Source organism: Balaenoptera physalus (assembly GCF_965194825.1).
Source record: "Balaenoptera physalus genome assembly, chromosome: 7".
Lineage (NCBI taxonomy): Eukaryota > Metazoa > Chordata > Mammalia > Artiodactyla > Balaenopteridae > Balaenoptera > Balaenoptera physalus.
In genome coordinates this window covers 70,873,703-70,899,130 of record NC_138886.1, presented here as the reverse complement: position 1 = coordinate 70,899,130, position 25,428 = coordinate 70,873,703, and the positions used below count along the sequence as shown (strand labels likewise).

At 39.4% G+C, this 25,428-nt stretch overlaps 2 protein-coding genes across 8 annotated transcripts in view; one reads left to right on the top strand and one right to left on the bottom strand.

Annotated features, from left to right (window-relative positions):
• Positions 1-25,428, top strand: part of CDKN2B (cyclin dependent kinase inhibitor 2B) — a 39,569-nt gene that overhangs the window by 2,347 nt on the left and 11,794 nt on the right. The window contains exon 2 of one of the 3 annotated variants that reach the window (XM_082470533.1): positions 1,048-3,281. In XM_082470533.1, coding sequence (XP_082326659.1) covers positions 1,048-1,308 — 261 coding nt within the window. In that variant the 3' untranslated portion in view covers positions 1,309-3,281. Of the gene's footprint in view, positions 1-1,047; positions 12,456-12,676; positions 12,817-25,428 lie in introns of those variants that run through there. The other 2 variants (XM_082470531.1, XM_082470530.1) reach the window with 2 other exon arrangements.
• LOC309664766 (uncharacterized protein) lies at positions 1,847-12,289 on the bottom strand. Of its 5 annotated transcripts, none has more exons than XR_014266025.1 (3): positions 11,389-11,851; positions 10,625-10,752; positions 1,847-2,163 (listed from the first exon to the last, which is right to left on the bottom strand). XR_014266025.1 is itself a non-coding variant. In XM_082470538.1 (3 exons), exons 1-3 carry the CDS (start codon positions 11,975-11,977, stop codon positions 2,049-2,051), a joined length of 342 nt encoding a protein of 113 aa, XP_082326664.1. In that variant the 5' UTR covers positions 11,978-12,271; the 3' UTR covers positions 1,847-2,048. The 5 variants fall into 5 exon arrangements, 3 of the variants coding, with proteins under 3 accessions (XP_082326664.1, XP_082326663.1, XP_082326662.1); XM_082470538.1 differs by lacking the exon at positions 11,389-11,851 and adding an exon at positions 11,867-12,271 and having other exon boundaries at positions 10,637-10,752; XM_082470537.1 differs by lacking the exon at positions 11,389-11,851 and adding an exon at positions 11,867-12,263.

Below are 25,428 nucleotides of genomic sequence, written 5' to 3'. Positions count from 1 at the left end.
AGCAATTATACTCCAATAAAGATGTTTAAAAAAATAAAGGAAATTGGAAACTTGAATGGATAAACATTTTAAAAATTGTTTTATTGTTAAAATAAGAAAGTAAATACTTGCATAATGTACATGTACACAAATGGATACTATAGGATTACTGCTCCAAAACATCCTTTTTCTAAATTATGCATTGCTCTGATGTGACTGCTAAGATCCAAGCTCTTTTTTAGATAGCGAAATGTTTACTATTCAACATTATAAAATCCTGTACAATGTAAATATAGTGTTTATTTTACATTACCTCAAATATATTATCCTCTAAACTTTAGCCTTTATCTATAATGTTAAATATTAAAAGTGGTGAACCATTCATTAAAAACAATTTGTTTTCATCATCTTATAAAACTATGCATGACTTTACTTTTTCCCTTCTATCTCCAATTTTGGCTCCAATTGTGGGACTGTATTCCCTTTATGAGCAGAGACATATACAACAGTGAAAAGCAAACGCCTTCCACAAGGGATTTACTGCAAGAACTAAACAAAGTAAACCTTGTTTTAGACTTAGTTGTTTCTTATTTTCTCTCCTAAAGCACTGCTCTTAACTTCTAAAATAAATATATCAGCTGACTGCCTAGTAAATTTTTTAGACTGGGATTATGGCTGGGGTAGAGGGAAGAAAAAGGAAAATAATTTAAGACTTTAAAAGTCTTTTAACTCCACCCATAAATCATTTAACAAAATAGACTCCCCTGTTTCAATGGAAATTTTAAAGAAATCTCCCACAACGGCGATAAGCAGTTTATCATCAGCTCTTTCTTGTCTTCCCACGTTTGGAGAATAAAATGGAACTAATTAGGGCTGAGTAGAGTATAATTGGGGCTGGGGCTGGGGCCGGGGCTGGGGCCGGGGTGGGGGGGATGGTATTGCGTCAGCAAATGAAGCTTAACTAGACTCCTGAGGCTTGTAAGAGCCTCTGGATCATGAATAGGTATTTCTTTGAGAAGACTCTATCTGCCCCCACCCCGGTCCTGACCGCTCTGCTCTCTCCGGCAGGTCATGATGATGGGCAGCGCCCGCGTGGCCGAGCTGCTGCTGCTCCACGGTGCGGACCCCAACTGCGCGGACCCCGCCACCCTCACCCGACCCGTGCACGACGCGGCCCGGGAGGGCTTCCTGGACACGCTGGCGGCGCTGCACCGAGCCGGGGCGCGGCTGGACGTGCGCGACGCCTGGGGCCGCCTGCCCGTGGACCTGGCTGAGGAGCGGGGCCACCGCGACGTCGCCCGCTACCTGCGCGCGGCCGAGGGAGACTGATGGCGCGTGCACACAGCCGCCCCAAACGACTTTTCTTTTCTCTCCAGTTCCCCACCCCAACTTAGTTCAATGAGGTCTGCAAACATGGAGCGGCGGAAGTCTTCCTGGGCGACCTGATTCCCCGCAGGGAAGGAGGGGCAGACCGGGAAGGAATTTTTTTTCTCTTTTTTTCTCTGGGTGGAGCCCTCGACACTCACCGTGAAGTGAAACGCAGAGAGGTGGGGCAAATGGATTTCCAGCGAGATTTTGGAGCCGAATGTGGAATTCCCAGGTTTATTTTTCAGGGTTTTCTGGCGAAAAGTGGCACGTGAAGAAATCCGCGAAGGAACCCAAGTGCTGCGAATCTTCACACAAAAGATGGTGGGGCGGAGTGGGAGGCGGCGGTGACTGGCATTCGGGTGGGAGGCAGGTGATAACGTTCGCCCCACTGACCTTGAAGGAACCCCCCTGTAAGCCCCCACTTCAGGCGTTAGGCCCTGGGGATATGAGGGCAAAGCTGAAGACGGAGGACCAAGCAATGATGACGGTCGTCGTGGGCTCTTTACAAGCTGCACGGAGCAGAGCAGGTCACGTGCAAAACGCTCCATACTGGAAGCCTTGGGGACTCGCGCCCAGCTCCACCGGATAGTGACGGGGAAGAGAGGACCCGGAAGCCACCTCGAACTTGCCCGCTTATTCTAAAGTCCCCAGGGCAAGGTGGTTCTGAACAGCTCTCCGAGAGGGGCGCTCGTTTGCTGTTGTTAAATCAAGGCGAGATTCTTGCGGCGTTCCAGCAGAGTCCGCGCACAGACTGAAGTCGGGGATTGTAGCGAGAGCAACTGTAGGTAGGCCGTTAACTGTAACGATTTGTTTAATCTATAAACGGTAGGATACAGAGAGCCCCCTGTAAATTGCCACTTGAAAAGATTTCGTGATATTTTGTACTTCTGGGTGGTTCTTCAGTAGCAGTCTTACTTACGGAGACTTTAAATAACAAAGTAACTCGTGGCCCTTGGAAAAGAGGTGAGGAAGAACTACAGTTTTTACGAGAAGCTATGGCACAGTGGCAACGCCCAGATTACTTTGATCCTTAACCTATTTATTTCTTTGTTAAATTTTCTGTTTCCTTTACTACTGTCTCAGGGGGTCAAACTATGAAATATTACAAATGTATTTCAGAAGATCCGTGCACTTACCCAGTAAATTATCTCGGGATATTTCCCAAAGGACTTTGCTAAAAGTGCAGATTGAATATAAAGCTGTTGAAAATATATGATGATGGCTCGTGGAATGTCTTAATATCTGAACAAACTAAAGGTGTACTGTTTGGGGATTTAATTTCCAGTGTTGCTTGATACATTACAGCATTGGAATAACTGATATTTCACTGTTTAATGTAAAAAAATTGAGATTGGACTCCAAGATTTTGGCTTAAAACATGATTCCATTCCTAATTTAAAGAAGTTGTGGAATCTGATGACAACCTGATATTAAGGGAAACTAAATCAAGAAAATGTGGTTGGGTAGTATAGGGTTCTGTGAGATCCACAGCCGTATATATATATATATTATATATATGTATATTATATATATATATAATATATATATATATTTGGCAAAACCAAAACATCACACATTATTGGAAAATCAAGTACCACCTGGTTGCACTGAAATAGTAATTTATGAATACATGTAAAAGTAAATTCAGATTTCAAATCCACCTGGTAGGCAGATTTGGTCAATGTGCTTTATCAGCAGCACAAGAAGTATATACTGTTAAATCTGTTTAAGATTTCACTTTGAAGGATACATGCAAGCAAATATAGCTCTATATACATGAGCCCTGCTTCTGGCTCTATTTTGCAATTACAGAAAAATATACATGTTAATTTCTGTATCTAAATCTAAAATATTATCAAGGTTTGTACACATCTTACTACCTGACCTTCATTGTAAGATCTGGAAGTGAAATAAATTCAGAATTCAATAATGTATTAATTTGACCTCATTTTTATATTTTTTTCAGCTGAGTGAATGGATGAGAAAACAAGGATGATTTACTATGAAAGCAAAATCTATTTAAAATTTCCTGTGTTCTAATGGCTAAAATTAGTAATTTCAGATATAAGGAATGAAATAGATTCAAACAGAGAGCTCAAGATCCATACAGCTCCAAATGGCTTTGGGAAAGTGTGTTCATAGGAATGCTTTATGATATTTTATTTCTATATTATGACAAAAGCAATATGAATATGGTGTCCAGGACCAAATTAGTTCATTTTATGAAGCTAGGTAACTGACCTTCAGCAAATAAATAAAACTAATTTTACTTAGACCAACCACATTGAGATTCTATATTGTCCTTCCTTTATGGGAAATGTTAAAAACAAACTACTTGTGTGTTAATATGTAATAATGAATAGGGATTTTTTTTTACCACCTCTGCAAGTATCAATTATTTTAAAAAAACAAAAGAAATGCTTATTTTCCTTTTATGCTTTATCAGAGGCTGATTATTTTTATGATAGGGTGTAATTTTTCCAATGTTCAAGACGTTGCCACTCTACCAAAAAAAAAGAAAAGAAAAAAGATCAAGTAGAATTAGTAATCTTCAAAAATGATAGAAATAATATTGGAAGCACTCTTGTGGACTGCCTTCTGAAACAAATGCAAAAGCTGGTGTCATCTACAGTCATCTTCTTAGCAGACTAAGAAGTCTGCTTTGTTATTTATGTCAGCAGCTAATCATAACCAAAATCTGACATGACTACTAAGTTTTCACTATCAACAAACTATTTCATTATCTTGTGAAAACTTGAAGAATAAATTTTAGGTTGGCATAATTTCACAGTGTTCAATTACCAAGCTTAAAAATATGGGAAGGGGGAGAAATACATAAGAAAATAAGAACATTTTAATTTTAAAAGTTACTTGAAGGAGCAACAAGAGTTGAATCACAATACTTTCAATATCTTCTCCTGTTCTATTTATAATCCAAGGGAAGAAAGAGGGAATGAAGCAGAGAGAAATTAGGACTTGATTGGAAGGTAGAAAACCTGGGTTCTGGTATTAGTTCTTCAGCTAATTCAATATATGACCTACGAAATCATGTGACATGATTAGCCCCAATTTCCTCATCTATAAAAGATGGGAGTTGGACTAGATTACTTCTAAGCTCCCTACCATCACTAAAGTTTTATCGCTTTATAAGTTTGTTGCATACATGACTGTAATGGGGTCTTATATTTTATTAGTAATGATTTTGCCATTTTGCTTGTCTGAGCCAAGAAAAGCTATATAAAGGAATAGAGAGAAGAGATGCATTTTTAAATTCTGGAGTCCTGGGGGGTGGGGGATCTTCATAAGCACCACCTCCACCAGTTAGTTGAGAAGATACCAACAAGTTTGTGGAAACTAGCACAGAAAAGATGCGTTGCAAAATAAATATGTAGTTTAATTTTAAGCTCTTTCTTACTTCGTCTTACCTCTGATTTTTTTTTTTCTGTTGCATTTTGCATTTCTCTCATGTGACTCATAGCCACCAAAAGAATTCACTTCTTTAAGTGAGATAAGCAGGTAGACCCAATAAATTTATTAAAATAATGCTGAAGTAGGTGTTTACAAACTAATGTAAATGCTCTGAAAGAAACAGTGTTTTTTAAGTAAACATATAACAAGTGATACTGACCTAAATGAGGTTGGTATAGGAGTTGGAACCAAGAAAAAATGTTGGGGGTATTGGAAGGAATAGAAAGTGCAAAGGCACAAGAATGCTAAAATATGTAGAAAAGTCATTAGAAGATGAATAACTCTCTGTAAATAGCTGCTGTGGAGTTTACAGACCCATTTCTAAAGGTCCGTTCTTTCTTGTTTGTTTCCATTGGATTCCATGAAGTTTTAGGTCCCTAAATGTTGCCTGGGTGATAGTAAGAACCAGCTGGTCAGGGAAGAGCTCTGTATCACCTCAATATCAATACATGTTGATTTATATTACTGTGCTTAATATGTAATCCATGCCAGTTACATATTATTTCATTAGTAGCACTGGCTTCAAAGCAAAATTTCCTGTATTACATAATTAACAAAGGGATGATATATACAAGTTACCATTTCTATAAAGTATTTTTTTCCTTTATGGAAGGAATGCTATTAAAGTCTGAGTGAGGAATTCAAGAGGCCAAAAAGGACTCCTACCATTTGTAAAAGCTGATCCTGAGAAAAGTTTTATAGAAAATCAAGACAGTAGGGAATGAGCAGATTCCCATTATTTCAGGCCTGGGAATATTTCACAAACCCCACCAGCGTGTAGACCATAAGCAGTTTGTTTTGGTTTTATTTGATTAATTCTGTTAAACTACTGATCCATCTTCCACAAAACACCACGATGCCTCTCCTCCTTCTATTCCTTTTGTTACTTTCTTTTCATCTCATTCTCTGCCCTCCTGAAATGGCCGACTTGTATTATAATTTGAAGTTTGAAATCAATATAAACCAAAGATTTTTCTGGGGAAAAAAAACTATGAAGATGATACACAGACTGTCTCACAGATATCTACGTTTTATTGGAAATTTACAAAGGAACCCCAAACACCTGTTAATGCCCTTCTCATTCAGAAGCCCCTGACATTAGACCTCCAGTAGATCTATAGAGTCAGTGCTGGCACATAAAATGTTTTACAACAGAGTTAAAGTGAAAACTTTAAGAGCAATTACAGTAATTAAACCATGGCTCATTTCCCTTTCAAATTTGGCCTTCTCCCAAAATGCATAAACTATTTGTCTATCTTCTCTTTGGAATACTCTACATTATGAAAGGATTGGTGCTACTTCCTTTGAACCCTTTCTTGTGTGACCTCAGGGTCTCCATTTCATTTTAACCAAACGCCACTCTACCTTCTTCTCACTTTACAAATTTCTTCATCCCCTTGCCTTAGCTGAAAACTGGGTCTCCCTGAGAATTCCACTTTCTTCTGACCAAATAATAGGTACTGAGCTGTGGATAAGAGTGGGAGTCAGAACCAGTCATGAGTGTCTGCTGTTTGGGTGGCTTTCAGTATAGTCCTAAACCAGATAGGTAAAGGTTATTCATTGTTCTTCAGTTTTCACTCATCTCATAGTATAAATAATTGCATTTTGTTTTCCTTATCAAATTAAGTTGTAAATAATTTCAGTGTGTGTCATTATGTATTTTATAATATGTTTATAAGAGATAACATATAAACATAAAACAGTAAACATTTTTTCTGTTCACAAAGCCACAGATAGGTCAACAGATTATGACAACACACAGAGTGTTCTTCTGAAGGGTGAATGTTGGAAATATTTATATCCAATGGCTTCTCATTCTGTCTGTGGGTTATGAGTACTAAGCTCTATCACCTTTCCTAGGGCACAGCAGTACCCTGTACAGTCTCCTATATCTGCTCCCAATATGCCACCTTAGAGTTATAAGCTATAAACTTGCCTAAAATATTTTGTCATCCTCTACTACTCTCTAATGTCTAGACTGCCTTGGACAGTTAGAGATATCATATATGGATCCATTCCAGAGCTGCAGGAGCCTTTTTATCTGTTTAAATCCCACCTTGAACAGAAGAATTTAATGTCATCCCCTTTCTAGGGAAAAATTACATGACATTTCATTTTACATTCACCCCCAGGTATTTATTATATCTGTACAATGATGGTGCTGTCCCCATCAGTCATTTGAGACCAACATATAGGGAAGTTGTTCTCAACCCTGGCTCTCAATCATTCATGTTCTAAATTTTGAATTCACTGACCAACTTCAGGACTACAAAATTAGAATCTCTAGTTTTGGAGCCAAAAATTTCCATAGTTGTTACTCTGAAATTCTTGTTCATGGTAAACTTTCAAACAGTACAGAAAGTAAACAGAATTAATATCTCCTGAAACCTCCCTATCCACCATTCTCCCTATCCAGGAGTAACCACTATTTTTAAAAAGTTTTAATCAACTTCCCAGAAATATAGGTACACATAATTGTAAACAGCCCTGCCCCAACACACACATTTAGGAAACCATTCTGCAACTTGTTTTTTTTTGATAGTAGATCTTTGACAACTTGCATTAGGAAATAAAGGTGCACTTCATTTTTTGTATAGCTGCATAGTTTTGTATTTTATGGATAAACCCAAATTTTTTAAAACCAGTCTCTTATTGACAAACATGTAAATTATTTCTCTTTTTTTTTTGCTACTACATATGCTGCTATAAAGAACCTTTTTTTCATCCTTGTATGAGCAATCTGTAGCAATTTATAGAAGTGATATTGCTGAGGCTAAAGGTACATCTCTCTCTTTTTCTCTCACACAAACACACACATACCATGTATGTCTGCACATATGTGTGTGTGTAAAATCTTTCCATACTTATGTATGTATATATATGTGTGTATGTGTATATCTTCAATAATATATATACATGTATATATGCATATATACTTTTCATACTTAGATGAGTTATAGGAGTGGAACTGCTGAGTCAAAGGGTAATACATATATACATGCATATGTAATATGTATTTCTTTCCATACATATATACACACTACATAAACAGTATACATATTTCCATACATCTATTTATGTATGTGTATATTTGCATACATAAACTCAGTGGAATTGCTGAGTCAAAGGGTATGTATATGCACATACAGTTTTAATAAATACTGTAAAGTTGCCTTCCAAAGTGAATGTACCAAGTTACAACAGTATGTAAGAAGATTGTTTTCTGACAACTTTGCCAATGTTATCACTCTTTTTATTTTTGCCACACCTGTAGGTATATGTCAGTGTTTTTGTTACATTTCTTTACTAACCAGTAAAACTGAATATATTTTCATAATTTTTTGACCATCTGACTATTTGAATATCCTCTACTCTAAACTGCCCATTATATTATTCGCTAACTTTTCTACTGGGTTATTTTTTTACTTATTTATGTATTTATATATTCTATAAATTAATATTTTATATGTGTTCAAATAATAGTTTTAAAATCTTCTAGTGTTTTATGTCTTATACCTTTGGGGTTTTTAGTTTGAGCATGTGCAATATTAGGGAAGTTTCTCACAGAATTTTGATAATCAAGAGATACCTGAGGTGGTAAGACGGGAATAAAGACACAGACCTACTAGAGAATGGACTTGAGGATATGGGGAGGCGGAAGGGTAAGCGGTGACAAAGTGAGAGAGTGGCATGGACATATATACACTACCAAACATAAAATAGATAGCTAGTGGGAAGCAGCCGCATAGCACAGGGAGATCAGCTCAGTGCTTTGTGACCACCTAGAGGGGTGGGAGAGGGAGGGTGGGAGGGAGGGAGATGCAAGAGGGAAGAGATATGGGAACATATGTATATGTATAACTGATTCACTTTGTTATAAAGCAGAAACTAACACACCACTGTAAAGCAATTATACTCCAATAAAGATGTTAAAAAAAAGAAAAAAAGAGATACCTGAGGGAAAAAGCTAGTGTCCTAGGACATCACGGCTAGGGGGTAGTTGGGTGGCGTGGCACAGACAAGGTATTAGTAAAATGCCCTCTCCTATCTCTGCCTGTGGATTGAATTTGCTGATCGAAAATAGAAAATCATTTTAAAATATAGGAAATAATTTTCCTCCATTCAAAAACTCAGATCTGCCAAGTCAGTTTTTAGGCCAAAGGAAGAGAGCAAAGAAAAGCTCCGACATTCAATGATCCTTTTTCTGCAAAATTGACCCATCAATAGCTCACTTCCTATTGACTCTGTTTAGTACAACAGAAAGGGCACAAGGCTTTTAGTCCAAAGACCTTCTTAATGATTCCAGCCCTGGCACTTGCTGGCTATAAAGTATCTAAGATTTCAGTGCCTCTAGGCCTCAGTCTTCTCACCTGTAAAATAGGGTAGTAATCCCAAATTCAAAGAGCCGCTGTGAAGATAAGTAATACAAGCGAAAGTGTGCAAAAATAACACTGCTCAGCTCTTGATCATACTGTTCTTGAAGAACACAAAGCCAAAGTCATCTGGAATTCCAAACGTGTTTGGAATGCCACAAATTAGTTGTGTTGCTAAAGATTCATCTTCATAATTGTATTTTGCTTAGTCTAATATTAAAATTAGATAGAATTCCCCTGCATACCACAACTAACAAAACACAGGTGTTGGGTAGCAGGGGAAAACCAAGATGGAGTTTAAGTTTTAAATTTTATATTCATTGAACACAGAGATTACTGTATAGTAATCTTACTCAGTGCTCTTACTCAAATGGCATTCCTCTGAAGTGGGTAACTCCCCTTATCCCCAGAACAAGTTTGGGCGGAGAGGAAATGGTTATAGGTTAAGCTATACAGGCCCAATCAATACAGACAGATCCCAGAATTTAAACTTGGTTGGGAAACTGAGGCTCAGCAGACCTTTCAGGCATAATAGGATAATGTGAGGTTTAATTTTATGTGTCAACTTGGCTAGGCTGTGGTACCCAATTGTTTGGTCAAACACCAGTCAAGATATTGCTGTAAAGGTATTTTTTTAGATATAATTAACATTTAAATCCATAGACTTTAAATAAAGCAGATTATCCTCCATAATCTGTGTGGGCCTCATCCAATTAGTTGAAGGCCTTAAGTGAAAAGAGGTTGCCCAAGGAAGAAAGAATTCTATCTCCAGGCTGCCTTCTGACTCAAAACTGCAACATCAACTCCTCCCTGGGTCTCCAGCCTGCCTACTTGTTTTGCAGACTTCAGACTTGCCAGCCCCACAACTGGGTAAGCCAATTCCTTAAAATAAATCATACAAGCGCGCACACACACACACACAACTGGTTTTGTCTCTAGAGAACCCTGACTAATAATTTCAAGAAATGTGTAATACAGGTTTTCTCACCCTCACGCACCATGGTTTACTGCCACAGCTAGTAACTCTGCCTGGGTCCAGGAAACCCTTCTCTCTTCCACTTCTCCAGGGTCCTTAAATGATACTGTGCTGAAACTGGGCAGCATTTCCCCTCCAGGATGCTTTCTCTGATCCCCCACCTCCTAAAGTACCCCTCTTCTGTTTGCCATAAAATGAAATCCCCTCATTATAATTGTATGTTTTTACTAGTCCATCTCTCTCCTATGAGGTTTTTTTTGGGGGGGGGGGAGGAGGGGAATCATAGGTGTGGTGCAAGACCGAGCAAGACTCGCCTTCCACGGAGTTTACATACTAACTACTGACAGACAAACAAGTAAACAATTACTTATGATAACTTCTGTATGGTAAGTGCTTTAGGGGAAAAAAAAAATACGGTGCCTGGAGAAAGAGCCTCTGAGGGGGGCGGGGGGGGGGATACCTGAGAAGCGACCTGAAGGAGTAGGAGCTAGCCTTGTGAAGAGCCAGAAAGCGCATTCGTTCTGTCACAGAGGAGCGGCAAGCAGCCTCAGCACGGCGCCTGGGTGTTCCGTAAATTCTGAGGGAGTCCTACAGGAGAGGGGAGAGGTGCATTTGTAAATGTTATTTAGAGTGGGTATTTAAGCCTGCTCCCTAAGTCTCACTCCAGCCGGCGGGTCAGGAGGCTACGTCCTGTGCGGAGGTGAGGGGTGGGGAGTGGAAGCAGCCTGCGTGCCGCTGGACCCAGTCTCTCGGTTACAGTTCGGTGGCTTGCACCATCCAAGCCTCACTTGCCTCCTCCAGATAGCGAGAGGCTTGGCGTCTGATTCATAGGACCTGTCGTCTGTCTCGCTACGGATCCACTCCTGCAGCTCGGCCAGTAGGCTCGGCCACAAGTGGAAGAAGCCACTTCGAGGCGGGCCACCTTTCAGGCTCCGAAGGCTGGGCCTAGTCCCACATCCTCTCTTACACGCCGGGCCGGCCAGGCCGCGCCTCCAGCCCGCGAGGCTCTCGGCCCATCGAGACTGACTTCAGGCCCGGGAAGTTGGGGCATCGGGTCAGCACCGCCCGCCTGAAAGAGGCGTCCTGGGCTCGACCACTCGCCTTCGGGGGAGCCGGCGAACCCGCGCCAAAGCTCCATCCAGCCCGACAGCCGGGACCCGTCAGTCTGCGCTCTGGAACCCGGCTCCTGCGTGTCCTCAGGCCGCCTCCGTGTCCTCGACTCACCCCTCCTTTATGCGGCTCTTCCCTTTCCTTCCCCCGCTTTTCCTGTGCCGAGTGGACCCCAGCAGCGCGGGGGGGCGGGGGGGTGTCCAGAAAGAAAGGGTCAGTGATGTGGAAGAAAAGAGGGGGAAGAGGGAGGAGGGGAGGAGAGAGGAGAGGGACCACGCTGAAGAGTCAGGCAGCAAGAGGGAAGGGTGTCGGAGCGCCGGGCGGAAGGAGGAGGAGGAGGCTGCGGGAGGAAAGACCAGTGGACGCGGGGACAACAGGAGAGCGGGGAGCAGCCGTGGGGGAGGGGAGCACCGTGGCAGGAGGAAAGAGGAAGAAGCGTTCAGATGCTTCGCTGAGCGGGATGTTAAAACCGAAAATAAAAATTGCCTGGTGAATGGACTGCTGGCCTAGCCCAGAGCCCTCCGCAACGCGGGGAGCAGGCAGGGGAAGGGGCGCCCCGATCCAGCAGGGGTTGGGGTTCGGCTCCGCCTACCTGGTCCGGCGCGGGGCCCGCCGCCCCAGCGGCGCCAGCGCCACGCAGTGTCCAGATGTCGCAGCAGTTTCCTTTAATTTCGCTCGTTTCCCAAATCGAGAAGTGGAGCATAGCGCCATTTCTTTTAAAACTGACATCCAGCCTCCTGAATGGCGGATAGACCCATGAGATAAATTTGCTTTTTTTTTTTTTCTTTCTTTTTCTCTTTTAAATAATCCGGTTTGGAGAAAGGAAGAACCCCCAGCGTGGGGAGCGCGGAATAAAGGAAGGGGGACAGGGAAGCAGGGACGCGAGCTGGACCGCGGCGGTTCCTGATATGGCAGGGTCAGGTGACGGATGTTGCGAGGGGGCGGGCTGCCTGGAGATGCGTTGTGGCGTCAGGACCTTGAGCTGTCACCGCGTGGGGCGCCCGCGCGGAGGGTGGGAAGGTGGCGGCGCGGGCGGGGGGGACGCGGACAGGGCGGGAAAGAGGAGGTGGGCGGGAGGGAGAGGAACCTAGGACGCTAGCTGCCCGCGCGCGCGCCTCCAGGCGCCTCAGCCCGCCTTTCCCGCGCGCGCTGGGCGCAGAACGGTTCTGGGCTCTGAGGAGGTGGGGGACGAGCGGGCGCGCGCAGGGAAGGCGGGTGCGCGCGTGCGGGGCGGGGATGGGCTGGGGGCGGCGCGTGGGTCTCAGTTTGCTATCGGGGGGCGGGCGCCGAGCTGCCTACCTCTGAAGTCAAAAGGCGGCGCAGCGACCGCCGAGCCCGGCGGCGGCAAGAACATGGTGCGCCGACTCTTGATCACAGTGCGGATTCGGCGCGCGTACGGCCCGCCGCGAGTCAGGGCTTTCGTCGTGCAGATCGCGCGGCCAGCGCGTGAGTGGGCAGCGCCGGTTGTGCGGGCCGCTGCGGACCTCGTGCTGATGCTAGTGAGGAGCCAGCGCAGAGCGCAGCAACCGCATCCTAGACCAGGTAGGAAAGGCCTCGAAAATCCCGGGCGCAATCGGCCCTTGGGTGACTTTGATGTAAGCTAATACACAGATAAATCATCTCCGGACGAGGTTGGAGGAGGTTGTTTCGGGGGGGTGGAGGCTCCTTCCACTTTCTCTCCATACGGGTTACAGTTACTTAGAGGTGCTGTTCTCCCATTATGTGGAGCCCGGAGCCGCCTTCACACACCTCCTAAATCCCGTGAAACTCTGGGGGAAACCGGGAGATTCTAAACCCACTTTAGAAGTCAGTCACTCCTGAATTTCCTGAGTGGGAATCAGTAAACACACACACACACACACAAGGTGTATTTCTAAGGCACTTTATTGTGCCCTGGAGGAAAGTAGCACTAACGGTCTTAGTATTCTGGAGGCCGCCTTTTTTCTCCTCAGTCTTCCTGCCTGGTCAACCCTCCCTCCTTCCAGTAGTGGAGGACGTTTGAGGGTGCGGGCTCGCACAGAGTTTGACTTCCCGAAATAGTAACATTGATCTTGATCGAAGGATCAGTAACTGCTAAGAGGAGCAAATCACTTGCTTTTGCAGTCAATGGAGAGTCAGACTTTCTCAGTGAGATGGAGGTTTCTTCTTTAGCGGCCTGGTGTATCTAAGTACTTGGGACAATGCCCGTATGTTTAGCAGAAGACAGAACTACAGTAGGGAGTCTAAGGATCACACCGATCATATTTTAGTCATCTCAGGCCCCAATTAACAGGCCCCAAATGAGGCCTACTTCTTGAAAGACAGAATTCTAGGTAGTTTTGTCCCCACAGAAGATAAATCTTTACATAGTCGATGTAATTTCCTATGACCAGGATAGTTGAAATATATATATAGTTACAATATATAGAGTCCCAGTTAGAACTTGGATAATGAATCCAAAAACAATTTAATGAGGCTTCATTTTTGTGACCTTCCTCGTGGCATTATTTCCCCATGAATATGTGTTTTGAAAAAGCAAAGGTCAGCAGAGGGGGAATTATTTTTTATTGTAACGTTAATAGACTTTTTGACATGTAAATGTAAAACTGTTAACACTATCAGTGTTTAATCAGGTGCCTCAATTTCTATTGGCAAAAATCTACAAACAATTTATAGGGAAAATACACATTTTCTTTTTCATATTATTATTGAAGTTCAGAGTTTTTTTTGGAATTAGTAGAAGGAGCTTGTAAAGAATTTCAAGGCATGTTGCTGGTCTTGATTTCAGTTCATTTTAAAACATTAACAGGATCCATTTTTTTTAAAACGGTGCTTTATCCGTACCAGCAAGCATTTAGCCACTATGATATGTTTTTGAATATCTTAGTTTTTAATATTATTCTCTATATAAAGTTATTTTATTCAAATTATTAAGTTGCATCCAAAACTCTAGAGTAACAAAGTAGAAAAATTTAATCTATGTAAATACTATAATTATGTGATTTCTATTTTAGGAATACATAATATAATATTTTGCTTATTTTAAGTTAGAGAAATATTCATTTTATAATATATTTATTGTATAAGTGTTAAAAATATAAAAATGATAGATTCATTGAAAATAGCCATTTATTTCTTGTTATTTAGGTATAAATCAATTTTCAGGAATGAAAGTTATTTTTACATGCATTGACTATGTGAAAAGCCCAATTTTCAGCAAATATCTGAAGACAGAACACATGACGTAGCTAGAATAGAATATGTTTTGAAAATATGTGCAATTCTCCAACTTCATATATGAAATTTTACACATATACAAACATCTGGAAGTATTAATTATAAGTAACAGGTAATTATATATTTCACATTAATATATGTCTGTGGTTATACTGATTTAAGAATATATATGGGTGGTAATTATGTTGGGACTCATACAATTCCTTGAGAGCAACAGTGCTAAAAACTAACTTGTATGAATTATTTAATACTAACGCAGACCTGTAAGGTGTTATTATTTTAACATATTTTTAGAGTTTTGCAAACATGTTCATTATGACTTTTTTTATATAACTGGAAACTGTATATAATAAAATTCCACATTACTAGTTTCTTATCCACACGTGCCTGATGAATTACACTAATTGACTCGTTACTTCTACCTTGGTGTGTTTACAGACTAGTCATATTTTTCTGAAATTAAATATTTATTTGTTTACTGTTACGTGGGAACTCTTAGGGTTTTTCCACTCCTTTAACAGCATAGTGTCCTCTCAAGGTAAGCACTATATGGTTAGCATAAACCATTATTCCCAATGTGTACATGATCCCTAGCTTGTATTATGTTCTAAATGAACAATAATTCTTTCAGACATCAAGACTTAATATTCACTTACTTCTTTGGGGACTCTTGAATTTTAAAAAGTCCATTCTCATCCTAAGGTAACAACAACACAGCCTATTGCTGTCTATGTCCAACAGTATTTTACAGGTCTGCTAATTACATGTTAGTTCATCACAAGTAACTAACACGGTAGGGTTAAGCTAAACCATTTTCCCAACATGTGAATGACACCTGATAGTAAAGTGATCTACATCATCTCAAAAATACCTTCTTAAAGGAAGGCTGAACATTTGGCCCAGTGTTTTTGCTCTTTTAAAACCTTTAGTCCTTTTTGAGAAGCATGACAATCTCACTTGCCCCAGTCCATCCTAAAACACCCTAGGCCAGAGAATCCTTCTCTCTGCTACAAAATCCAACCTCATAAAAAGTTTTTGTGGTGCTTTATTTCTACAGTTTAAATAATATAAACAATGGGTATAGTTTCATTTTCTAAACATATAATTATAATATTGAATAGCTTTAAAAAAAAACTACAGTTTTCTAAATTCTGATTTTCACATACCTGATGACTAATATTGCGTCTGTTTATTGACTGAAGATTAACGCACTTTCCTAAACACCTCACTGGCAAGAACATTTTTACATTATGTATCAAGAACTTGTAAAATATCCATATACTTTTATTCAGTTTTTCTATATGTAGGCATTATTTTAAGGAAAGAAAGATTCTGACAAAGAGCAATACAAACAGATAAATAGTAGCAGGAAATTGAAAATTGCCTAAAATTCTAGCAATCACATTGTTAAATTATGTTCAATTATACCTATACTCTGGAATTATGGTCTGAAATATTTCAGATCTGGAATATAATAGACAATCATCATGTTTTTGAAGAATATTTAATAGAATGTAAAATTATTACATTATAAAGGTAGGTGATTTCCTTTTTTTTAAAAAAAAAAGCAAGATTTAAAGCAATAAACAATTCTTATTCTTGCTTTTCCTATCCGTCTCTCTCTCTCTTTCTCTCGTTCTTTCTCTACACACACACACATACATACACACACACACACACACACACACACACAGAGCAATGTATCAAAATATCTATAGTGGCAACCTCAGGATGGTTGGTGATCTTTATTTCTTCGTTACACTTTTGTGTCTTCCAAAGTGCTATGACCATCAACAGTTAAAAAAAAAAAAAAAGGAAAAAAACCGTTATTTTCCTACAGTACAGATGAACTAAGAGCTTACTTAGCGTTAGTTGGGGAAGGAGTGAGAAAGGGTGAGGAAAATAAGTTGTACACGTATCCTATACAAGAAGGTGGCTTTAAGGTCTGGAGAAAGCCTGAGAGGGTTCTGACTTCAGACTGTAGGGCACGCTGTGCCTATTCACAACGTAGTTCGTTTTTAAATAAATGATAAATGGGTGGCTATACCTGTTTCCAAGGCACCTGGGTGTTAGGCCTCTCTGGGCCCAGCACTTGCCCCTCCTCGGGATCCCCTTCTCCCAAGTCCTCTCTGGACGACTTCAGGGTGGGGCTCTCCACTTCCCAGAGCTGGGCTGGGGTCGCAGCGGGTGTCCCCAGGACCCCAGAGTAGGAAGTGAGACTCGAAGTTGCTCGGACCTCGCCTCCTTCACCTCTCAACTACAACCACCCTCCTTGACTCATCCCTCACCCTCTCAATTCTTAGAGATGCTTCGGATGCCGGAGATTTTATTGGCCGCTGAGGTAGGACACAGGCCCACTTATCACCGAACTTCGCGAACGCACCCACCCCTTCTATTTTTAGCCTCCTCTGGGCCTCGCCCCTCACCCCAACTATTTCCGCAGGTAATATTTCATTAGAGTAACAGAGCAGAGCGGGGGTTAAACGCAGAGCAGGATGGGGGCTGCCCTGGGTGAGGAAGGGGTGGGGACAGGCGGAGTCTGAGTGGGCTTCGTGGCTTCCAGAGGGGTGCAAGGTATGACAGGGGACATCTCTGGGTCACCTCCTCCAGCGTGAAACTGACTAGGCCTTTTTTTCTGGAAGGGAGGGAGCGGGATGGGACAGGTTCACTCCGAGGGACGGAACGAGAGATCGTGAGGTGCACTTCCAAGCCTAGGCGGCTATTCCATTACCTTCCAGGCTAGGTGGCGACCAGAGTATTGAAAGGCCTCGTTTTCTTTGTTTCTCTGTCTGGGGTGCAAGGTGTAAAGAATGGCCCGTCATATTTTTCTAGTGATGATGTCTCTCAATAGTTTTCTTCTTATACTGAAGCTTTCCTCATGTTTGAAAACTTTCTCCTTTAGTCAAGACATTCAAATAAAATCATTTATTAGAATGAAAAAACATCAGTCATATTAAAATAAGGTCAACTTCTACGTCAGTAAGCCAACCGATGGAGAAAACCTTAGGAATAAATAAAGGCTTTGTTCAGTAGGAGAAGGAAGGTCCTTTAAAAGACTGCTCCATCTTAGAAAATGCCCACCTATCTGGTGTCTCCGCAGAGTCACCATATCCTAATTCATGGTATTTCACTGTGTGTTCAGCAATCCCATGTGTATTGACAATTGTTGAATTTACTAAATGTCAATAACATTTGTTTTTTAAAGAAAAGAGGATTGAAGAAAATCTCTGCCTGTCAGTGCAGTTTTATATTTCATAAACCCTGGAATGATTGTTGCAGTTGGGTAGAACTACATAATCAGAAAGAAGTCATAAAGGAGAAAAAATTAAAATGTCAACTACAAGATTTAAAATTACAGTGCCTCAGAGGTCCTTTGAAAAAGAATAAGTTGATTTTTATTTTTTATCACAAATGACTTTTTAATTCTTCTTCAACTAGCTCTCAATTTCCCCCTTTACCTTCAAAAAGAAAATCTCAGAATTTATTTAAATGGTTGCGAAGCCAGTAGGAGTTTTTTCTCAGGGAAAAAAAGTTTTGTAGATTGTAGAGGTTCAGAACTATATGAACAAAGACATGTAATCTCTTAAACAAATTGCAACTAATAAAATTGTGCAATCAGAGTGGTGTTAATAAATATGCCCTCACTTTCTTAATTTAAGCATGAGAATAATGTGACGTCAAAGAAGTAAGGCAAAGGTTATCAGCAGCATCCTTACCTGGGCTGCTGTTTAAAATACATATTTCTGGAGCTCACCCTCAGAATATCTGATGCAGCAGATTTGCTGTGGGTCCCAAGAATCTGCATTTTAAAGCATTTAAGGGGGATTCTGTTAGGAGGTGGCTCCTTGGGACAAATATGGCCAACATTGCTTTTTTAAACCTTATTTTTGCTCACTTATTTTTGAATCGAGGTTCAGGCTTTTAGATAAGATTTAAAATTTTAGAATCACACTTTGGGTGTCAGGAAGGACACTGAGAATCTGAATAAATCATTGGAGGAGCTATTTTACCAAATGAAGGAGACCCTTTATTATTATTATGTGATCCTTCATCTGAATTGGAAAAGATTATCTCTTAGATGCCAGATCTCTACAATCAGAACACATTTTGGGGCGAAGAATGTAACAGGATACACTTGTGCATTAAAGCTTGTAGCACCAGCCAGAAAATTTCCACAAAAGACATCACCTTTTTGAAACACTACATACACTTACTGTTGTTAACATAGGATGGAGGGTCCTCGATAGATAGATAGATAGATAGATAGATAGATAGAGTAATAAGTAATAAGGGATTTCTTTTATTTTACTTTATCTTCCAAACCAGAAACCAGGCAGTAAACATAACAACGTAAAGTTATGTAAGAGAAGAAAAAGAAAACATAAAAGTATTCCACAGATTTAAATTATATTTATTTATGATCAAGGCAAAATTGCAGTAGAATGTAGCCATAACAGAATAAGGCACTTATAGACAAAATGAGGGGTCTTTGTGTCTATAAAAGCACATTGATGAGGGGGAAATATATAGAATAATGTAAGCTAAAGAATAATTTGCCGTTTAAGTAAAACAAAAATATTATGCCTTCCAACTTATAATTTTTCTGCTTTTAAACTACATTTTTCTAATGTTACACCTATTACTTTGCTGATGTATTAGGGGGAAAAGCTTACGTTTTACTTTCTTTTTTTGAGTGCCACCATTTTCTTGCTCTGAATCTCTCAGGCTGCCAGACCATCTGACTCAGCAATTGTACAACTCTTTCACCCAATTTAAAGAAACAGCAACTATCCAAAAACAATGAATCCCCCCAGTTGCAAATCTTTCTCAACCTGTAGAACTAGCAGTATATTTTAATTCTGAAATAATTGTTAAATGTACATACAACATGGGACACTTTGAATTTTACTCCATTCAATTTGCATGCTGAATAATTGAAACTGAATATATTTTATGTAACACAATTTTTAAAAGAAGTTTATTGAAACTTTCTTCTAAAAGCATATGGTCAAGTTTGCTTTCTCTTTTCCCTCAAAATAATTATGAGGAGTTTAACAGTAATAGAGCACATCAACTTACATTATCTTATTTAATTGTCACATTATCCTTATGTTTTAGGGATTTTATTCTCTCATTTCATAGACTGGAGACTGAGGCTCTGATAGGTTGCATGGTCTGTCAAAAGTCATTGACTAGTAACTCGTGCCAAATTGAACTAGGTGTGCTTCTTGCCCCAAATGCCCTAACTTAGCCCTTTATAACTGCCTCTTGAGTGAATACATGTTATATATATATATATATATTTATATATATATATATACACACACACACACATATGTGTGTGTATATATATATACATACACACACATGTGTGTGTGTATATATATATATATATATATACACATACACATATATATACCTATATGTGTGTATATATATATATGGTTTCAGTTCCATCTCTTATAGTTAGTTGTTGTTTTGTAAATTGCTTAACTCCCTTGGATCTCTGTTTTACTCAGCATCAGCCACATATGTTCTAGCAAATATTGATTAGGTGAATGAAAAGTTCTGAAAAATAAGGCAGTTTAATAACGGAAGTCCTAAAAGCCATTGAATCTCATAATAAAACAAGAAAATTAACTTCTTTCAGAAATTCATTTCTTGCCCAGAATAAAAGTAATTGAAAACTCCCTTATAAATTAAGTATAAATTACTCACTTACACTTCGATTTAAGAGCAGTAAATAGGAAACCTATGCACCAGCATAGGAATCACTTGAAGCACGAAGTAGAAATGTCACTTTCTTGGAATATATGATCTGTGATTAGATTCCATTTCCTTTACTTACTGGCTGTGTGGTATTAGGACTAAGTACTTAAAGCTCTCAATGCTTCCACTTTCTTATCTGTAAACCTAAAGTGGTACCCTATAGTACTCATTCATTAAGAACTAGATAAAATAGTATATGCAAAGATATGTTGTAAACTTTCAATTCATCACATACATTTGTCAATTATTGTTAAAGTGCCTAATTAAACTAATCCTTAAAAGTACATTAGTTTACTTTTACAGTAAATGCCTTTTTAACTATAATTTAATTATTTAGAGTAGCTAGAAACTCCTCAACTCCATTTTAAAGAATATCATAATAAAAATATATTTATTCAAATCCCTGGCATATTCCAAGGTGTCAGGTAAATTTGTACAAAAAAATCACTGTAAACTTGTACAGAAGCCCTATATGATGGCCTTTACAGTGTGATTCTAAACTTTTCTAGTATTCATAATTACTAAATAGCTATTAAACGATAGTCATGAACTTCTGTTTTCTAAGCTAAGAAATTAAATTAGTTTTAGAAAACTGAAAAAAGTTATTAACTTGCCTTCAATTTATGAAAAAATTCAATAACTCCAAATAATAATTTCTGGAGGGAACACTGAGATAATGGGCTCTCGATTTCTTCAGAACAGTTGCTGCAGTCTGAATATCTGAATCAATAGTTTCGGCACAGAATTTTCTAAAAATTCTTTAGTGTGAAGAGTGTGCATGCGTGCGTGTGTGTGTGTATGTGTGTGTGTGTGTGTGTGTGTGTGTGTGTGTGTGTGTCGTGGAAGGAAAGAAGGGAAGAAGCATTAAAGTCATCCTCAAAACCTCCAAAATGTCTGCTTTGGAAGGTGGCTTGCAACTATTCTTATTCACATTTAGTAGGATATCAAAGAGACAAAATATGTTAAATATACTTCCTTAGGCAAAATTGACTTAGGTATATAAAATTGGTGCAGAGAAACATAAAGTATGCTCTGTTATCATTGCCTTTAAAAAATGAAGTCTGGGAGTTATCATCTTAACCATAAGAAAGAGAAATATAAAACTATACCCTCAACCCAGAGACTCAAAGGAAAACATGAGTGGGAATGTTAAATCTGTAAGTGAAAGGTGCTAAAACATGAATAGGAAGCATTTTCTGATTTATTCAGGATTGATGTATATCATCATGAAGTTGATTCCTTCCAGAGGAGTGTAATCCCATATTGGGTGAAGAATGTGACTCCAGGAAGAGTGAGCCAACACAGAAAATTTTCTTATGATCTTTTACAATATCAGAGGATAGTTTGGCTTCAGAATTTTCAGAAGTCCAGGAAAGGCAAAAAAAAAAACAAAAAAAAACATGAAGATAACAGACTCTAGAGCCCAAAGAAGGCAGGCTACTCTTAAGGGATAGTTGTGGGGAGGGTGGTAACTAGGTCTCCCTTTGAAGAGGAAAGCTTCAATATAGATGTTTCCCCAAAATTAGAGTATCCTAAATCATCGTTAAACCCAATCAATCAACCATGAACACTCAACTTCCACCAAGAGTGAAAACTGAACACAATATTACTGCTCTGTGAGTTTCACTTTCTCAAGGCAATAATAGCACATACAAGCATCAGCAGGATAGGCAGAAGTGGAATACTGTATGTGTTCAAGGTTAGCAATTAAGAGAGCAACACGTGTTTGAAAGGAGAAAATCTGTGCAATCAAGGAGGAAAACGAGGGAGGTTGGGAATAGAGGTTTAGAGAAGGTAAACTTTATAATTTCTCAATTTTGCCTATAGTTTCCCCATTGTACTTTCTACTTGAACTGCACTCCAAGGAATGGTTGTGGGTAGCAATGAATGCAGAGGAAACATTGAACACAGTGACACACTCCATTGTCACTTCCCATGATTTAATGAAAGTTTTTGTGGAAGTACTTTTATTATAACACAGCCAACTTTATTACAAAGAAGCTCTGTTTTCATGGGGTTAGAACTCAAAGAAGACAGAGTTAATCACACCTTCTGGAAGGGAGTTTGCTTGTTCAAACCACAGATACCTGCCAGAATGTATAGTAATGAGAAAAAAATACCCAAGAGGAAATTGACTTTGATGGCCTAAATGAATAAGAAGATAGTAAATGTCATATCCTTAAAAAAAAAAAAAAGTAAGTTCCATTTATTGAGAGCCCACTGTGTGCCTAGATTTTTCTATATCTGACATTCTTTATTCCTTATAATAACCCTATGAAATATGTTTTATTCCCCACTTTGAGAGGTGAGGAAATGGAGGCTCAGAAAGTTTATTCAAGTCTGCAGAACTGGTAAATGAGGGATGAGGGCTACCTGAGTATGAAGACTGAGATTGTCCCATTACCTATGCTGCATTTGTGTCTTCTCCAAGATTATTATTTAAGGCTGTGGTTGACATCCTCACCAACCACATTTGTCGCAGTCAGTGTAAGTAGCTGTGGCCATAGAAAGAACGTGAAGAGAGGACTGGGTTTAAGACCTGCAGGAAACACTTATTTGCTGGGTAACCATGGCAATGCACTACCCCTCCATTTCCTTATCTATAAATCATAAGGGTAGCTTTTTGAAAAGCAATTTTTCAATATGTGTCACAAGACTTAGACTCTTTGAAAACCTGCAGTACTATTTGTTGTAGCAGTTAGAAGCACCTTAAATATCTGACAACAGGAGCATCAGTAGGTAAACTGGAGCTTTTTTCCCCCCGTGGAGTATGTTGTAGCTTTTAAAAGTAGTGTTTATAAAGCAATTTTGGAGAATTTGGGAAAATGCTCTAATGATGAGTGAAAGGAAAAACTCATTTCAAAATTGTATTATATCCACAAGAACTGAGCAAGGATAAAAGACAGGAAGGAAATATTTCAAAATGTTGTTACTGTTTCTGTGTAGTACAATTTTTCATTTTCTTTATGAAGCTCATTTCTTACATTTTTTACATATGTGAACTATAATCAGGAAAAAGTCATTCAAAAATGAGGCGACTGGATAAAGTCACTTTGAGGGACTTCAAGATCCAAATTTCTATCACTATGTGTATTATTATCCAAGAATAATCACACAGAAGCACAGTAATTCCCAAAGGTGGAAATCCTGTCACCTTGGTCCAGAATTTACAACCTGCCTGATGGCACAGTTCTCATAGAAAAGGAAGCATTGCTGAGTTGTCCACCATGTCCTGTACAAATCAATCAGCAGGGAAGCATAGTGGGGAGAGTGTGCACCTCTCAGACAGAACTGGGAACCGTGGGCTTGAAATCCATCTCCTTGTACCTTGTGACTTAAGCACTCTGGGCTTCTTTTTTTCTAATTAATGAAGAAAGGATACTACTCTCTATTCCACAGGACAGTTGTGGGATTACAAATGACATCTGTAAAGCTGCTTAATGCTTATCACATAATTGGGGTTCAATAAATGGTAGCCATTATGATTTTGCTGGCAACTTTAAATGAATTTTCTGTTGTTTCTGTTTCTGTCTGTCTCTCTCTCCTCTAATTATATGCTTTACTTATTTTGTCCCTCAGGATGAGGCTAATTCTAATTCTCCATATCTGTGCATGTAAACAAATTATGCACGTATGCACACAAATACATACTGTATCTATTGATATATATATACATACCATATATATATAAAGCAAGAGAGACACACACACAGTGCTAGTCTTTTAGTTTTTTTCAACTGGCCAAGTAGCCACAGATAGGCATAAGTAATTCAACAAAAGAAACTTCTCAACAAACAAAAACAGACATTTACAGAACAATTGAGTTAGGGAGTGATTGTTTTCATGAGCTTCAAAGCTTCCTCATTTCACAAGCCTCCACTCTAGAGATATTTTTAATAGTAAACTCCTTACATAGATTTAAAATTACATTTGTTTTGCACACAATTTAGAAAAGACATCTGCTATATAACAAGTTATCCTCAAAATGATCTTGGGAAGATGATGATAGATACTACAGATTCTATACCCAGTTAATACTTTGGAAAATAAGACTGAAAAATTAGAACTTACCTATAATTATGTATCAGGTTTATAATAAGTTAAAGGGATTTTGAGTTTTGTGCTCTTTGCCCAAGTCCTGTTTGAGCAGGAAGATAAATTTTACAATAATTCTGAGTGAAAGTGAAAAGAGCTATCATAGAGTCCCTAAAAGAGTGCCTTATTCATAGCAGATACTCAATAATTGTGCTGTATTGAATTTAGTTAGAGAATAGTAAAAAGGAAAAGAAAATATCCTCCACTTTGAATTTTCCAAAGATCTAATCCTTGGGGGCACATTCCCTTGTCTTAACTAACCTGTGACAGAGGTCTGCTCTTTTTCTCAGAGGTCTCCCTTTTTGTTAAAGTTACCTTTTATCCTTGCGGAAAAATAAATAATTAAAGGAAAACCTTGCATTCGTTGCCATTTTTCACCCAAGAAAGTCCTTCTTTCCCATTTAAAATACCCAGATTGGACACTGAGCCCTCAGAATTCTTACCCAGGGGCACTTTGAGGGGCACTTTTCTTAGCTGAACAACAATCTCTTGAGGCACAGTTGCTATTATGCCCACTTTGTAGAGGCAGATTTCAAAGCCAGAATAAAGTATTACTTTCTCAAGGTAATAAAGTCGGTGGTGGAGCTAGGCCTGTGGTCTTTACTTTGGTAACTCTTTCTATATTAAAAGGGGTACATGAAATTATTCTTCCGTTGCTTTAGTCTTCAAATAATCCTCTACCGCACCCAGCATTCCACCCTAGAGCCCATCTATTCAGGCTTAACCCAGTTATGTCCAGCTCCATTAACAGAGCATACCTGCTCTGATAAGCTATTTCATAAGGAGGTCTTGTTAATTATTGGATCCTCTCCAGACCCTGAAATACAACATCTTTTTCCTAGTAACACAGGTCTGAAGTGTCAGTTGTCAGAGTGCATCCTCCTTCTCCTATACTGTTAATGTAGGCTCCCCTAAAGCATGCATTCCAATTCCAGACCAACTTCCTCCTCCAGAGAATCAAACATGTCGATGGTTGTTACCAATTTACCCTACCCTTGGCTAAGGACCCTTCTTTTTTTGTATACACAACTTAAAGCCAAGTGCCTGACATATAGTATGAACTCAGTTACTCTT

Bases quoted from the DNA above. Each gene is read 5' to 3' on its own strand.
- LOC309664766 (XM_082470536.1), bottom strand. From the start codon at position 11,977: ATGCTCCACTTCTCGATTTGGGAAACGAGCGAAATTAAAGGAAACTGC. The intron at 10,753-11,866 runs GTAGGCGGAGCC...CCTCTCCTGTAG, and splicing joins CGGGCCCCGCGCCGGACCAG to GACTCCCTCAGAATTTACGG. The intron at 2,164-10,656 runs GCTAGCTCCTAC...TACCGTTTATAG, and splicing joins GCTTTCTGGCTCTTCACAAG to ATTAAACAAATCGTTACAGT.